This window comes from Dasypus novemcinctus, chromosome 9 (genome assembly GCF_030445035.2).
Source record: "Dasypus novemcinctus isolate mDasNov1 chromosome 9, mDasNov1.1.hap2, whole genome shotgun sequence".
Taxonomy (NCBI): domain Eukaryota; kingdom Metazoa; phylum Chordata; class Mammalia; order Cingulata; family Dasypodidae; genus Dasypus; species Dasypus novemcinctus.
Window position 1 is genome coordinate 80,771,610 of NC_080681.1, and position 18,025 is coordinate 80,789,634.

The 18,025-nt window shown below is 38.3% G+C and overlaps 1 protein-coding gene across 11 annotated transcripts in view; it reads left to right on the forward strand.

The window, feature by feature from the left end:
• The window catches only part of NRDC (nardilysin convertase), a 163,559-nt gene that overhangs the window by 17,446 nt on the left and 128,088 nt on the right, over positions 1–18,025 (forward strand). For 8 of the 11 annotated variants that reach the window (XM_071217442.1, XM_071217443.1, XM_071217448.1 and 5 more), the window contains exons 2-3: positions 11,740–12,034; positions 17,308–17,389. In XM_071217442.1, coding sequence (XP_071073543.1) covers positions 11,740–12,034; positions 17,308–17,389 — 377 coding nt within the window. Of the gene's footprint in view, positions 1–11,739; positions 12,035–16,068; positions 16,194–17,081; positions 17,152–17,307; positions 17,390–18,025 lie in introns of all 11 variants that reach the window. The other 3 variants (XM_071217440.1, XM_071217439.1, XM_058303590.1) reach the window with 1 other exon arrangement.

Sequence of the window (18,025 nt, forward strand, 5' to 3'; positions counted from 1 at the left end):
TATAAGGGTTCCAGTTTCTGTGCCTCCTCACCAACACTTGTTATTACTGTCCTTTTTATTATAACTATGCTAGAGGGTGTGAAGTAGTATTTTATTATGGTTTTTATTTGCATTTCCCTGATGGCTAATGATATTGAGTATGTGGAAAGATCTGTGCCATTTGGCCATTTGTGTATTTTCTTTGGAGAAATGTCTATTCAAATCCTTTGCCCATTCTTTGTTTGGTTGTCTTTTTAATATCAACTAGTAATCAGTTTTTACATATTCTAGATACAGGGCACTTATCGTGTATGATATGCAAAAAATTCTTGGGTTGTCTATACTTTCTTGATGGTGTCTTTTGGAGTACAGAAATTGTTTAATTTTGACCAATTCAAGTTCTATTTTTGCTTTTGGTGTCATATTTAAGGTGCTTTTTTAGAAAAATAGAGATTTTTTATTTATCCCCCCCAGCACCCCGTTTGTGCTTGCTTTCTGCTCTCTGTGTCCATTTGCCGTGTGCTCTCTGTGTCTGCTTGTCTTCTCTTTAGGAGGCACCATGACAGAACCTGGGACCTCCCATGTGGGAGAGAGGCATGCATTCACTTGAGCCACCTCAGCTCCCTGGTTTGTTGTCTCTCTCGTTGTCTTTCCTTTTTATGTCTCTTTGTTGTGTCATCTTGTTACGTAAGCTCGCCGTGCCTGCCAGTTGGGCCAACTCACCGTCTTGCTGGTCCTCTCCAGGAGGCACCGGGAACTGAACCGGGACGTTCCATATGGTAAGCAGGTGCTCATTCAACTTGAGCCACATCTGCTTCCCTAAGGTACTTTTTTTCCTTATTTCATTTTAGTTTTTTTTGTGATATTACAGGAATTCTACCCCAGATCTCTAAAACTTCTCAAACTATAGTAAAACACATCAAGTAATCTATAAATTCAATTATTTTCATGTATCTTCATTCTTCATTCAATCTGGAATGTATTCCCTTCTTTCTAGAACTTGAATTGTTCTTTTGCTAATTCTTCCCTTCTGTTTTCTGTTTTCTTTTGAAACTTCTATCTAACACGGGGGAGGGACTTTACTATAGTAATACTCAGGATCTTCACCTCTTCTTCCTCTCCATAAGAGGCATGACAGGGAAGTGGATTTGACCCAATGGATAGGGCATCCACCTACCACATGGGAGGTTCAAGGTTCAAACCCAGGGCCTCCTGACCCGTGTGATGAGCTGGCCCATGCGCAGTGCTGATGCATGCAATGAGTGCTGTGCCATGCCAGGGTGTCCCTCACATAGGGGAGCCCCATGCACAAGAAGTGTGCCCCATAAGGAGAGCTGCCTAGCGTTAAAAAAGTGCAGCCTGCCCAGGAATGGCACTGCACACATGGAGAGCTGATGCAGCAAGATGACGCAACAAAACAAGACATAGATTCTGGGTGCCGCTGGCAAGAATACAGATGGGCACAGAAGAACACACAGCAAAGAGACACAGAGAGCAGACAACTGGGGGTGGGGCGGGGAAGGAGAGAGAAATAAATAAAAAATCTTAAAAAAAAAAAAAAGAGACGTGACATATCTGATTACTGGGTGTGGTAGAATGAACTAGGGCATGCTTGGCTTAGCCTTTTCATCTCTCCTTTCTTTGTACCAGCCTGCAGATAGCTAGTATTTTGGCTTATTCTTGGCCAGAGCAGTAAGCTGAGTTCAGGACAGGCTCTCTCCCTCTTTGGAGAAATATTATTGTTTCAGTGAATAGGTTCAATTCAGAGTATCAGCAAGCCTTTTCTCCCCACTCTTAAGATGTTCTTGAACCTGGCTTTTATCAAAGATAAAGCTGACATTTTGTGCTCCATTTGTCTGTTCCATATCTCTTTCTCTTTGTTGATTCTGAAGTCAGGCAGAGAAGAGATTTGTGAGTTCCCCCAAAGTATGATCTATTTCTGTGCTATAAACGACCTCAAAATTTATTGAGTCAAAGCAATATTAATGATTTATTCTTTTTATGGTTCTGTGGGGTGACTGTACAAATTTTCTTCCGCTTCTACCTGGATCCATTTTATGTGGCTGATCTCATTTTATGGATTGGCTGGAACTAGAGGGTCAAAGATAACTGCTTTCACATGTCTGAAACATTGATGGGTACAATTAGAAGGCTGGACCTGCTCTTTCCACATGGTCTCTCATCATTTAGAGTCTAGATTGACTTTACATGGTGGCTAGGTTCTAAGAGAGTGAAGGCAGAAGTTGGACATCATCTTGAGGCCTAGGCTCTAGAAATCATACAGTATCAATTTTGCCACATTCTTTAGGTCAGAGCAAGTCATAAAGGTAGCCCAGATTCAAAGTGGTAGAGAAATAGACGCCAACTCTTGCTGGTAGGATTGACTAGGTTATCTTGGGGACCATCACTAAAATGGTTTGTCAAACTTTATAATCTAATGATTGGTGCACAGTGAAAGAATTTTGAACAATGGGAAGGGACTAGGTAGGGATCAAAAAGATCTTGAGGTGGCTTGCTAATGAGGTGGCTTGGCCTTAGGCTTTAACAAGTGGATAGGTCTGTGGTATTTTGAGCTTGGTTTATTATACCATGCAATGAGGGTCTTTTGTTTTTTTTCCCCTCCCTCCCTCTCTTTCCTCCCTTCCTTCCTACCTATCTACATACTAGTGTATGGTTAGCTTTAAATGAGTGCAGGTTAGGTGAGAAGGATTTAGCCAGTTTAGGCCATATCATCTTTATTTTTTATTTTTTTATTTTTTTAAATTTAATTCCCCCCCTCCCCCGGTTGTCTGTTCTCTGTGTCTATTTGCTGCGTCTTGTTTCTTTGTCGGCTTCTGTTGTTGTCAGCGGCATGGGAAGTGTGGGCGGCGCCATTCCTGGGCAGGCTGCACTTTCTTTCGTGCTGGGCAGCTCTCCTTAGGGGGCGCACTCCTTGCGCGTGGGGCTCCCCTACGCGGGGGACACCCATGCGTGGCATGGCACTCCTTGCGTGCATCAGCACTGCGCATGGGCCAGCTCCACATGGGTCAAGGAGGCCCGGGGTTTGAACCGCGGACCTCCCATGTGGTAGACGGACACCCTAACCACTGGGCCAAGTCCGTTTTCATATCATCTTTAATGTGTGGGCTGTTTTGATTTCAGAGTTGCAGCTGACCTGGAATTAGTAGATGAATGGATTTGATTTTTTGGTGTTTTGGTGTGCATAGTCAAAATTTACTGATTTTTCTGAATTCTTAAACCAAGTTTGCAGGCTTTAAACCACAAAGGTAGCTGAAGTTCCAAACATGCTATAAAATAATTAACAGCTAAGATTCTAGCCTTAAATTGTTAGTATCCAGACCTGGATAGACAGTATTAAGTCTTTATAGAGCAAAAGAGGGTACTTGGGGGCTAACTTTGTAATTGTCAATTGTTATCCCCGCACCCTGCACCTTAGCCCATGTGCTCTCAAGTGGTTTTGGATTTAATTATCAAAACTCTTACTGTGATTTTAAATTTAGTGGTTTCTGCCACAAAAGGTTGGCTGCTTTTATTAAGAAACAAACAAAAATGAATAGGTGGGTGTTGGGAATTGAATTTTATTCCCTATAAAAGGCATATTCAGATCTCAACTCCTTGTCCTGTGGGTAAAAGCCCATTTGTAAATAGGACCTTTGAAGATATTATTAGTTAAGGTGTGCCCAAACAGAGTGAGAATGAGCTATAATTCAATATGACTGAAGTCCTTATAAGCAAAGGAAATTGGACAAAGAAGGAGAAGCCATGGGGAAAAGCAAGAAACTGGAAGTCAGTAGAACCCAGAAGATAAAGAAGATGCCACCATAGGCATTGCCATGTGACAGAAAAACCAAGGAACCCTAAAGATTGCCAGCCAACCAGCATATACCAACCCCAGGAGGAAGCAAGTCTTCTAGCCTCTGAAAATATTAGCCAATACCTGTTATTAGGCCAACCCATTGTATGGTATTTATTTTAGCAGCAAGAAAGCTAAACAGTGGGGTTTTATTATAAAGAGAATAATACCATATTCTTGATTCTTAGACATGGTTTGGAAAATATACCTCAGTCTTTGTTGTCATACAGGAATAGTGAATGAAAAGCAAACAAAGGAAGGCAGGTTTATTTAGTTGGAGGAAAAAGAGGTTTCGTTAGAGGAAGATTGACATCTTAGAGGGCAGGGGGGAAAAATATATATACATATGAAAATAATGACCTAAAATCCATATACCATTTGGGTGAGTTCCAATTTTTGTGTATCACAGACATTCCTGCATTGAACATTAATGGCATATATTTACACATGTGTGTGAATATTTTCATAGGATACCTAGAAATGAAAATACTGGGTTAAAAGATACTCAAATTTTATAATTTAAAAATATAGATATGGCCATATTCCCCTACAAAAAAATGCTGTAACAACTGAAATTCATCAGCAGTGTGAGAGTACCCTGTTCCTCTTGCCAGCATTGCATAGCAATTTTTTAAAACTTTTTTTTGATAATTTCCCAATGAAAAATATTTAATTGTTTTAATTTAATTATCTTTGATTTCTAGTGAGGTAGAGTATCTCTTGTTTGTCTATGGTCATCTTGTATTTATTTTTAAAATATTTGTATCTTTTTTTTAACCTGTCATTTATTAGATTTGTTTCTCTTCCTGATCTGAAGGAACCCTTACATGTTGCTAATCTTTTTTCACAGCATGCAACTTGCTGCTTGATTTTCTTTGATATTTTATTTTATAAAAGTTTTAAATTAGCATGCATTAAAATCTTTTCATTTTCTCATTTATAAGCATCTGAATTTTGTCTTTCTTAGCACTAATTTTCTTCCAGTACAGCAATATTTTCTTACTTTTATTTTTTTTTAAAGATTTAATTATTTATTTCTCTCTCTCCCCCCCCTCCCCCGCCCCAGTTGTCTGTTCTCTATTTGCCGCATCTTCTGGAATCTGTGTTTCTTTTTGTTGCCTCATCTTGTGTCACCTCTCCGTGTGAGTGGCGCCATTCTTAGGCAGGCTGCACTTTCTTTCACATTGGGCGGCTCTCCTTATGGGGCGCACTCCGTGCGCGTGGAGCTCCCCTAAGCGGGGGACACCCCTGCATGGCATGGCACTCCTTGCGCGCAACAACACTGCACATGGACCACCTCCACACGGGTGGAGGAGGCCTGGGGTTTGAACCGTGGACTTCCCATGTGGTACACGGACGCCCTAACCACTGGGCCAAGTCCGCTTCCTTACTTGCTTTTAAATACTTTTAATCTTTTTTTTTTTGCCTTTTAACTCTTATAATCTATCTGGAATTTATATGTGTTGAATATGCAAAATAATTTCCCAAAAAACTATTAGTACTAAAAACAGAGTTCAACAAAGTAGCCCAAATCAAGAACCATGAGCAAAAATCAGTAGTTTTCCTATATACCTAAGGCAACCAATTAAAAATACAATGAAAAAAAAAATCCTATTCACAAAAGCAACAAAAACTACAAAATAGCTAAATATATACCTAAAAATAATACCCATATTTTAAATTCATTAACTTACAATTACATGTCTTAACCAATTTAATACTTAAACTCAATGAGTTTTTATTCCCTTTTAATGGATGAAGAACTGAAGCACAAAAAAAAGGTTAATTTATTTGCAATGATTTGTTTTAGCTTTCAGTATAGTATCTTGGCCTCTTGATTCTTTTTCTACTTATTTATATTTTGGATCCTTTTTCATTGGCTAAGAGTGCTAATACAATGTTGAATAATAGAAGTGATCATAATGGGCATTTTGTCTGTGAGTGACTAAATGAATTTGTTGTTGTTTTATGGGAGCTACCCTTTATTAAGTTGAGCTGTGGCAGTGGTGTTTTGTGCTTTTAATATGCTATGGAGGGAAGCAGATGTGGCTTAAGCAATTGGGCTCTTGTCTACCATATAGGAAGTCCAGGATTTGATTCCTGAAGCCTCCTGGTGAAGGCAAGCTGGCCTGAGTGGAGAGCTGGTCCCCATGGCATGCTGGCTTGCACTGGAGGACTGGCCTACGTGGAGAGCTGATGCAACAAGATAACACAACAAAAAGAGACACAGAAGAGAGACAATAAGAGACGCAGCAGACCAAGGAGCTGAGATGGCACAAGAGATTGAGTGTCTCTCTCCTACACCGGAAGGTCCCAGGATTGTTTCCCAGTGCAGTCTAAAGAGAAGACAAACAGCAGACACAGAACACACAGCGAATGGACACAGAAAGCAGACAGCAAGCGCAAAAATGGGGGGGAAGGGAGGGGATGGATGAGTAAATAAATCATTAAAAAGCTTTGGAGTGGGTTTTGGATTTTTATTAAATTGTTTTTATTACCAAATACAATTGATCTATTTATAATATAAAAGATTGAAAATGTAGAAATTCTAAAAGAATTTCTATTCTTTATTACTACTCCTCTAGCCAGATACAGATTACTGTTAAATTTGGTTTGTATTCTTTTAGTTCTTTTGCAATGCCTTTATATACACTTAATGAGTACATGTGTTTATACAAAATTTTATTTATTTTTACAAAATAAGTGTTAAGTTTTATCTATTTTGTTTATTTAGCAGATATTAAATACCTACCATGTATTAGACTTTCAGGCATTAATATTCTTTTTTTTTTTTTTTTTTTTTAAGATTTATTTATTTCTCTCCCTTCCCCACCACCCCGCCCCCCCCAGTTGTCTGTACTCTCTGTCCATTTGCTGTGTGTTCTTCTCTGTCCACTTGTATTCTTGTCAGTGGCACCAGGAATCTGCATCATCTCTCCGTGTATGTGGTGCCACTGCTGGGCAGGCTGTGCTTTTATTGTGTGGGGCAGCTCTCCTTGCACATGGGACTCCCCTCCGTGGGAGATACCCCTGCATGGCATGGCACTCCTTGTGCACATCGGCACTGTGCATGGGCCAGCTCACCACATGGGTCAGGAGGCCCTGGGTTTGAACCCTCGACCTCCGATGTGGTAGGCGGATGCTTTATCAGTTGAGCCAAATCTGCTTCCCAAATGTTCTTTTATTAATTCAGTAAATTCTTCTTAAGTGTTTGGTATATGCAGGTGCTAGGGATATAACTATGAAGAAAAATAAAAGCGCTGCCCACAGAACTAAGATTCTAAAGGTGCAGACAGAAAATAAGAGAAAAAAAGTCACATAATGATAAATGCTGTGAAGAGATCAAAGCAGGATAAAAGAAGATAGAGACTGACTAATGCTATTTTAGATAGGGTGGTCCAGAGACGCCATTTCTAAAAGGGAGACATTTCAGCAAAGACTTGAAAGAGGTGTAATGGGCATGCAAATACTGTATTATGTCAAGAGCCCTTAGGACAGAGAGAATAGCTAGTACAAATGCCCTGATACAGGAGTCTGTTTAGAATGTTCAAGAAACTACAATAAAAATTGAAAAAAAAGAAACTACAATAAAGTCATTTGGTCAGAGCAGAAAGAATGAGGGAATAGTGGAGGAAAAGATGGTCGGAGAAGTAGTGGGGGTCCAGATTATATAGTATATTGTAGGCTTTGATAAGGATTTTGAATTCTATTTGAAATATGATGGGAAGACATTGATGGCTTTTGGAAACACAATGGCCTGATCTGTTTTATTCACGCTGCTGAGAATAGACTTGAGGTATGTGTATGGCGTGGGGGTGGAAGTCATACCCAGGATATTGAGGTTAGAATGGAAACATTGAGAAGAATTAGGAGGAGGCTTGAAATGATGACAACATGGATCAGGGAACTAGCTGTGGAGGTGATGAGAAGTTATCAGATTTGTGATTTATTTTAAAAGTAGAGTGCCTTTAAATTCATTTTAATTTTTTTTTCTTATTTTTGAAAAATTTCAGCTATTGAAAACATTCACTTTATAAAAGCTGAACAGTTTTTCTTCCCCACTTTTTTTTTTTTTTGGTTTGGTTTATTTTTATTTTATTGAGTTTAAAGCATTTATCAAGCACAACACAGACACTGTTGGTACCTCTAAAGGAAGAGGCACTCCTGGGAGAGGGTGAGTAGGACTTATAAGGTGGGGTCTGCTTAGTTCTGTGGTTTCCCTTGTACCCAGATTGTTTCCCAGATAGGCAGGTCAAGGTGTTTTACTCCTTTTGTTTTGGTCCAAGCATTTTCATCATACAGAATGCCTTAGTCTTAGACTTTCAGCTCAGTTGGTTGGCTGTGTGTACTTTCTTTTCATTGTAACAATGCAGTAGTCTGGTTTTTTTTTTTTGGTTTGTTTTTTTAGGAGGTACCAGGGATTGAACCCAGGCCCTTTTACGTGTGAAGCTCACACTCAACCACTGAGCTACGCCTCATCCATCCCCACATTTTGTTTTGCTTTAACCTGCCTTGGTGTTTGATATGGGTATCTGGGACTAGTTCAAACTCTGCTTCTGTCTCTAAGAATCTATTAGGATTTACTTCTGGATTGTTCACCTTTTTAGAAAACAGTTTTTTTATTTTAACATGTCCTGCCGCTGTTTGGTTGCTTATTTGGCAGAGAAGATATGGCCTGAATGACCAAGTTATTACTGAATGAAATTCTTTAGTTATCATTTTAAAAACTCTTAAGACTGTAATATTTGATATATGCAGAAGAAAACAACTTCTGTGTAAGTGATGAATAATAAACGCAAAATAATTAACATATCACTCAGTTTAGGAACTAGTATCTACTTCTCTGTTCTACATCTTACTGTCTGTAGCCCCCAACTTCCCTCACCAGCTGTTCTGAATTTTGTGTTTATCATTCCTTTGTTTAAAAAACAAATACAAAAACAACTTTTTATCACATGTATATCTAAACGATATACTATTTTGCTTGTTTTCTTGCATTATATGAATGGTATTTATGTGATGGTAGTCCTCTGTGACTTTTTTTCACTCACCGTTATGTTCTATTTTTATCATTTAAAAATTTTTTTAAAAATTAATACCTTTTTTTAAAAGATTTATTTTATTTATTTATCTCCTCTTCCCCCCTGCTGTCTGCTCTCAGTGTCCATTCGCTGTGTGTTCTTGGGCATCCGCTTGCATTATCCAGTAGCACTGGGAAACTGTGTCTCTTTTTTGTTGCGTCATCTTGCTGCATCACCTCTCCATATGTGTGGAGCCACTCCCAGGTGGGCTGCACTTTTTTCATGTGGGGTGGCTCTCCTTGCAGGGCACACTCCTTCTGCATGGGGCACCCCTACATGGGGGCGCCCCTGCATGGCACGGCACTCCTTGCGCGTGGACCAGCTTACCACATAGGTCAGGAGGCCCTGGGGATCAAACTCTGGACCCTCCATATGGTAGATAGATGCTCTCTCAGTTGAGCCATGTCTGCTTCTCTGTTATGTTCTTAATGTTGACCAGTATTGTAGCTTATTGCAGAATTATTTATTTCCCTATTTTATAATATTTCTTTGTGTGAAAAAAAATTACATTGTGTGAATATACCACAGTTTATTCATTCTGCTGTCAGTGGACATTTGTGTTATTTCTTGTTTAACATTGAGCTTATTGTTCTGAGGCTGTCTCTATATCTTTTTTTTTTTTTTTTTTTTTGAGGTACCGGGACCAGGAATTAAAACTGGGACCTTATTGGTGCTCAACCACTGAGCCACATCGGTTCCTTGAGTTGGTTTTTTCATTTGTTTGCTTGTCATTTGCTTTTGTTTGTAAGAGGCACTGGGTACCAAACCCGGAACCTCTCATGTAGGAAACAGGCACTCAATCACTTGAGCCACATCTGCTTCCTACTTCTTATTTATTTGGAGCTTAGGCTCCAGGCTTTCTTGGGAAGAACCAATATCTTATTACATGTGTTTCGATCTGTGGCTTTCTTTGTTGTTTTCTTCATTAATCTGATCAAATTTTGCACATTTTCTTCTGAAAATTTCTCAAAATTTCTGGTCTGCTAGTAATGTTCTTTTTTTTTTAAAAGATTTATTTTTATTTATCTCCCCTTCCTTCCCCCTCCCCCCACCTCACCCCAGTTGTCTGTTTTCTGTGTTCATTTGCTGCGTGTTCTTTTGTCTGCTTCTGTTGTTGTCAGCGGCACGGGAATCTGTATCTCTTTTTGTTGAATCATCTTGCTGTGACAGCTCTCTGCGTGTGCTGTGCCATTCCTCGGCAGGCTGAACTTTTTTTCGCGCTGGGCGGATCTCCTTATGAGGCGCATTCCTTGCATGTGGGGCTCCCCTACGCAGGGGACACCCCTGCGTTGCTCCCAGCAGCACTGCGTGGACCAGCTGCACACGGGTCAAGGAGGCCTGGGGTTTGAACCGTGGACCTCCCATGTGGTAGGCAGACGCCCTATCCATTGGGCCAAGTCCACTTCCCTAGTGTTATTTCTAAGTCTGTCAAAACTCAAACAAAAAATAACCACAAAAGTGTTTTTTTGTTATTTGTGATTTTTGATATGGAAAGGAGATAAATCCTTGTTTAGGTCTCCATCTTGAGCCAAAGACTTTCTTCCTCACCTTTCTTTGCACCTTATTCTTCTTCCCAGTTTCTACTTTTCACCAAAGCTCAATTTAAATATACCTTGTCTTGAAGACTTCCCTGATTGCTCCCTTCTAAAATTCTGTATTTACCTTTATCATACTATATTGTACTGGTTTGATTGTCTCTTTTTTTTTTTTATTAAAGATTTCTTTTATTTTTTTTTCCCCCTTTCCCTTCTCCCACCCTGCTGTTTTTGCTGTCTGTGTTGTCTTCTCTTTTCATTTTTTCCTAGGATTCACCAGGATTCAACCCTGGAGACCTCTGATGCAGAGAGATTCCCTGTCAATTGTGCCACCTCATTTCCTGGTTTCTGCTGTACTTCACCTTGACTCTCCCATTGTCTCTCTCTTGTTGCATCATGTTCTTGCTGCATGACTCACTTGTGTGAGGCACTGGCTCACCATGCAGGCACTTGCACAGGCACTGGTTTGCTGCGTGGGCGCTGACTTACCACACGGGCATACTTTCTTTTCTTCTTTTTCACCAGGAGGCCCCAGGGATCGAACCCAGGTCCTCCCATACAGTAGGTGGAAGCTCTATCATTTGAGCCACATCCACTTCCCTGATTGTCTCTTTACTAGACAAGAAGGGCCTGATGGTGAGGATTGTGGTTTTTATTTTATTTTTTTATCCTTAATGTAACATGATATCTAGCAAGGGTGGTAAGTAAATGCTTTTTGAATAAATAAATGGAAGAATGAGTATATAAGGGAGCAGTCTATAGTAGGTACTCAGTCATTAAGTCAGCACAGTTTTACTAATTCATATAAAATGTCAAATACTTTGTAGAAAAGGGAATCAGCAGGATTTAAATTTATGAGCTCTTGCTTTAATACTTAACCTGGCATGACTGTGCTGTTTAGAGTACCATTCTCTTAGGGTAGGTCTTCTGGTACAATAGAATGTTTAAGTACTTAGAAACATACAAATATGGGAGGCTGAATGGTAGGTTTGGTGTGTATTTTTAACTTCTAAAATTTGTCTTTGAATAGGTAAATAATGTAAGTCAAAACTCAAAATATACAAAAAGCATATACAGGGAAAAGTGTCCCACCCTGTTTCCCCTCTAGCTGCTCAGAAGCTTTTGAAGTTCTTCTTCCCAGAAGCAAATCATTTTGTTACTTTAAAAATAGTATTGGGTTTTGTGCATATGTGTACACTTGTATTTTTTTAAAAAGTTGTGCTAAGCTTTCACTTGTATTGGTGTAATATAATGAGCAGCTGACTCACAATGTTTTGTCTTCTTTTTTCAGATACATCAAATTACGGAATGGCTTGCAGGCACTTTTGATTTCAGACCTGAATAATATGGAAGGTAAAATGGGAGATGCAACAGATGATGAAGAAGAGGAGGAGGAGGAAGAAGACGAAGAAGATGATGATGAAGATTCTGGGGCTGAAATAGAAGATGATGATGAAGAGGGTTTTGATGATGAAGATGAGTTTGATGATGATGATGAGAATGATGATGATCTTGATACTGAGGATAATGAATTGGAAGAATTAGAAGAGAGAGCAGAAGCTAGAAAGAAAACAACTGAAAAACAGGTGCGAGTCATGCCTATATCTTTTTCTAATTTGGAAATTGGGATAAGCTCTATGCTCATGTTTTATTCCTTAATGGCAAAAAAGAAAAGTATATTGTCTTTTGATCTTCAATAATAAAAGGCCTTTTGTTCTGTGAAAGGATTTTAAAAATATTTTGCTCTGATTATTAAAAGTAACAAATACTCATTATGGAAACAAATGGAAAATAAAAAAATATTTATAAAAACCACCCATAACTCTTATCTTTCAGGGTAATCACTGATATTTGAATTTGTGTATTTGTACATATTATATGTTTTAAGAACAAAAACCTGGGCAGGTTTAGGTTCCTAAAGAGGGAAGTGAGGATCTGCATAATTCTTGGCTTAGGATAGATGAAGAAAACTGTATTATCTCTGGAGAAACAGAAAAAGAAGAAAGAACAGGGTTAGCTTAGAATTTTCACATGGGTTTAGAGTTCTAGGAATCTTCTTATGGGTAATTTCTAACTATGTAAATAAATATAGTTTATCTTTTTTTTTTATGGGAATGCATCAAAGTTCTTGACAAAATAAGTAAATTGGAAGAGCTGAGATGGAAGTGGCAACGTTGAACTCAGTCTAATATATAACAACAATGAATGAATAGATAATAAATAGGGCTTAATAAGGAAAATTTCCCTCTCCAGATTTCTTTTTAAAAATGGCTTCAGTTTATTAGGGAGTACCAATATTAGAGGATAACATTTTGGAGGCAGTACAGTGGAATTAATCAGCAGAAGTTTGTTAAAGCTATTTTTTTTTTAATAGTGATACAATGCTGAACATTGTACAGTCTGCATGCAAAGGATTTATGGTTCAGATTATTAAGACTAAAATTTAGATGTCAAATGTCTTATTCTTTAAGGTAGTAAGACTTCAGTTGTTTGAAGATGTGAAGTAGAATAGTAGATATGTTTAAAATAAATCCTTTTATTGTTACTTTCCTTTGAAATGTTAATTTTTAAAAAGATTGCTTCTTTCACTAAGTTGTTCAGGGAATTGAGTCATGTTTGTTTGTTTTTTAAAATTTATTCCCCCCCCCACCCCGTTGTCTGCTCTCTGTGTCCATTCGCTGTGTGTTCTTCTGTGACCGCTTCTATCCTTATCAGTGGTACCAGGAATCTATCTATGTTTCTTTTTGTGGCGTCATCTGCTGTGTCAGAGCTCTGTGTATGTGACGCCATTCTTGGGCAGGCTGCACTTTCTTTCGCGCTGGGTGGCTCTACTTATGGGGCGCACTCCTTACATGTGGGGCTTCCCTACGCGGGGGACACCCCTGTGTGGCACGGCACTCCTTGCACACACCAGCACTGTGCGTGGGCCAGCTCCACACGGGTCAAGGAGGCCTAGAGTTTGAATCGCGGACCTCCCATGTGGTAGGCAGACGCCTATCCATTAGGCCAAGTCCGCTTCCCTGAGTCATGTTTTTAAGAAGCTATTTACAGCTTGCTGCTCAGATTATGAATGGTTCTCTTTGCATAGCATGACAAGCCCAGTAGTTTTAGCTTGGAAAGCTTTAGTACTGGAAAAAAGAACACTGGAAAAAAAAAGTATATGTATTTATCAGTTGGTAGTGTATACTAAAATCTTTACAAACATACTGGGAATTAATGAATTAACTTTTAATTTGAAATAGATGTCATAAATCCAAATAGAACAATAGGAAGAAAATCATAGAAAGGAAAGAACATTGACAGTCAGGAGATCTGGGTAGTAATTATGGCTCTGTCCCTCTCTTTCTGGGTGATCTTAGGCCTTTTCATTTCCCTTTTTTTTTTTCCCCTTTGTAAAATATGAGGAATAGATGACAAACTTTTGAGGTTCATTTTACCTTTAAGCTTGATTGTGTTAAACTTCTTTTTTTTTTTTTTTTTTTTTTTTTTAAAGATTTATTTTTATTTATTTAATTCCCCCCCCTCCCCTGGTTGTCTGTTCTTGGTGTCTATTTGCTGCGTCTTGTTTCTTTGTCCGCTTCCGTTGTCGTCAGCGGCACGGGAAGTGTGGGCGGCGCCATTCCTGGGCAGGCTGCTCTTTCTTTTCACGCTGGGCGGCTTTCCTCACGGGCGCACTTCCTTGCGCGTGGGGCTTCCCCACGCGGGGGACACCCCTGTGTGGCACGGCACTCCTTGCGCGCATCAGCACTGCGCATGGCCAGCTCCACACGGGTCAAGGAGGCCTGGGGTTTGAACCGCGGACCTCCCATATGGTAGACGGACGCCCTAACCACTGGGCCAAAGTCCGTTTCCCTTGTTAAACTTCTTAATGAAATATTTCCTATCTGTATTTTCTTTCTGTGTCTATAAGTAATTCCTTTCTATCTGTTAGAATTATTTCCCATGCTTTGGACTTCTTTATATTTCCTATTAAGTGAAAACAAGGCTGTAGGGTGATTAAATACTACATTGGTAGTATGAGAATTAAAAAATTGCTTTTGATAGCCACTTTCTTATCAAGATATAATAAAATACCTTAGATTTATGCAACAATTGTGAACCCCTTTGATAAATGAAGATGTACCAGCCTTTTATGGTACCCATTTTTATTTACTGAGGCAGATCAAACCCTAAAAGTTTATCTCTTTTAATAGCAACAGGGTTAGATTCTAGTGATCATTTTAAAAATGCCTTTCTTTCCTGAAAACTCAGTATTATACCTTCTGTCATAAGATATTGATAGCTAATTTTCTGGGTCATATTAGGAAGGAATGAAGGAACCTAAAGTGGTTTGAAGAAGAGATTAAACTTTTTTGATTCAGAAGCATTGGGTACACTAGTGGAGGGAAAAGATATCATGATTGTAGCAATGGAAATGATTTATATTCATTGAATTAACAAGTGTCTGGAAAAGGGAAATAAAGTAATTTCCCTTAAGAATATAATATAAAGTAATTTCGCTTAAGAAGTGATAGTGTTCTGCAGTGGTTTTGTGATTTAATTTTTTTTTTTAATTAGAGAAGTTGTGAGCTTACAAAACAATAATGCATATCATACAGAATTCCCATACATCACTCCTCTGCCAACACCTTGCATTGTTGTGGAGCGTTTTTTACAGATTATGAAAGAACATCATCAAAATATTACTACTAACTATGGTCCATAGCTTGCATTTGGTGTATTTTTTCCAAACACCCCCCTGTTATTACCACCATATATTAGTATTGTACATTTGTTATAGTTCATGAGAGAACTATTTTCTATTGGAAAATGTCCATCTCCATATGAATCCTTAAGATGAGATGCTAATACCACATATTAGTAGTGTACATTTGTTATAGCTTATGAGAGTGTACCATTAACCACAGTCCATCTTCCATCACATGGTTCGCTATGTTATACAGCCCCATGCTTGTACAGTCCATCCAAAGTATACACTCATTGGCTTTCAGTTTCATCAGAGTTTTAGTCATTGCCTCAGTAAATTTTTGAATGTTTTCCTTAGTCCAAAAGAAAAAAGTCCCATAGCCCCCTATTATTGAACCTTAGCATTGAGAGAATACCTTCTTTGACACTGATGCAAGAATATATAATATAGCTGTTAACTACAGTCCATAAGTTACATTAACTGTATTTTTCCCATGCATCACCATATTCTTACCACCTTGTAATATAGTGGTGTACATTTGTTCTAGTTCATAGAAGAACTTTCCTGTTTGTATCTTAAGGTTTTGTGATCTAATTTTTATTTGAAAAAATGTGAACCCTGTTTAAGGTAAATATGAGAATTACTTCATTAAAAAAGGGGGAAGAAAACAATTTTTATATTTTTTTGGGAGGGAGTATTTACCTGCTTAAGAAGTTAACTTTAAAACTCCTCTTCCATTTTCTTCCTCCCGAAAGGTAGTTGTTCATTATCTGAAAAGCTCTATAAAGAAACTCTACTGAAACTTAAGTATGATATATACCGAATTATGATATACTTAGGGCTTGCTTAATTCAGTTCTCAAATATAAATTTCTCAATATGAATTTCTTAGGTAGAAAATTCTCAAGTATGAATTTCTTTTCTACAATCGCAGAGCCTGTTTTTGCTGTGGTCAAAGCTGACTGATAGACTGTGGTTTAAGTCATCTAATACAAAAATATCTTCAACCCTGCTGGTCGAGACAAGAAAACTTAATGGGGTAGTTGGAGCTGAAAGCAGGTTAGGCACTTATTAACATCACAGAACAGGTTAGACTGTGGTTTGAAGAAGTGGATATTCCTTTATGTTTTAACTCAGTTTATGGGCCTAAACCCTCAAAATGGGATTTAAGGTATTTAGTGAGGCTGTTTGGTTCTTCTTCAATTTTTATTTTTTGAGGCATGGTTAGACTTTATCAGTTACATGCTATTTTTTTAAAAAGCTCTGTTCCTAAGAGGGTAACTATTTACCAAAATCATCCTTTTCACAAAATGTGTTAACCCTTTAAAATTAACATGTATAAATTTTGGAAAAATGAATAACCCAATTTCTCATCGTGAGGATTTGAATTAACTGTTTTTCTTTCCTTTATTGTGTCTTTTAATTTATAATGGTGTAGTGTTAATGCCCCAGTCATTTTAAGTGCAGAATCTGGTGCACCTCTTGCCCTAATTCTGATTTTTTGAAGGTATTAGGAGTTTATCTACTGATAAGTAATGTGTGCTATATACCTTCAATGAGAAGTGAAGAACTAAAAAGCCTCTTTAAAGTTTAGTTCCATAGTTTTTAATAGCTAAAGATTTTGTCTCTTTAGCCATTTATTTATTACCTTTACTAGATGTTTTCCTGAAATATTTTCCTCCTTATTTTAGTAAAACCAAATTTTCTGAATAATGTATTGAGAGGTTCCACATCTAGTAACTGAGTTACTGAACACAGAGCCTTTAATTGCTGAGATAACTTCAGAGATGAACCACCTAGATTTGTTACTACTGCAGATTTCCCAAATCTGCTAATTCAGGGAATAAACTTGGTTCAGAACTCTGAAATGGAGACACAAAAAAATTATTTTTGGGTGGGGTGGCCAGGCTGCCTTCCCTTTTTTTCTGTTTCTGCTTTTTCCCTTAGGTCTGCACCTGTTGAGCATTTGGCAGGATGGCAAGAGGAGGAGCAGCAGGGTGAAACTGACACAGTTCTGGTGAGTTTCACTTTGCTGCTCCTCCTGATTCTCAGGGAAAGAATTTTGTTACTGTCTTTTGGAAAACGTCCATCTTCATATGAATCCTTAAGATGAGATGCTAATAACAATCCTTTTTGATTGATTTGCTATTTGTATGTGTTCTACTTACTCCAGTCTGCTGCGGCTCTTTGTGTTGGAGTTGGGAGTTTTGCTGATCCGGATGACCTGCCTGGGCTAGCACACTTTTTGGAGCACAGTAAGATCTTTGTAAAATATCATTCCAGAGTGTTATTTTCCCTTCAAATTTGGATGAATTTATTTCAAAGATAGGTAATGGGTTCATTAGAGGTGTGGTATTTATCTATTTATTTATTTATTTTTGAGAAACTGGGAGCTGGGTACCCCAGACCTTGTATGTAGGAAGCCAGCACTCAACCACTGAGCCTGAGTTGGTTCTTTTGTTTATTTTGCTTGCTGTGTTTTGGGTTTGGTTTTGTTTTATAGGAGGCACTGGGAACTGAACCCGGGACCTCCCATGTGGGAGGCAGACGCTCACCTGCTTGAGCCACATCTGCTCCCTGGAAGTGTTCTGTATTTAACATGGAAAGGGCTAAAAAAAAAAACTTTGATATGAATATTATAGTGGAAGATTTTTAATCTCCTTGAGTATACTTGTATTAAGTGAGGATTAGAATGAAACCACTTAAAAAAAATCCTCAGTTTAATTATGATGTTTTTAAAAAAGTCTGTTTTGGCTGTTAGGCGTTTAAAAATATTAAAATCCACATTTATTTTTCTGAATTACTCGTATTTTCATATGCTGGTTTTCTAAGCTATTTGAGGGTAAGCTTGATACCCTAGAAATTTTTAGAGCAGCAATTTGATCTGCCTA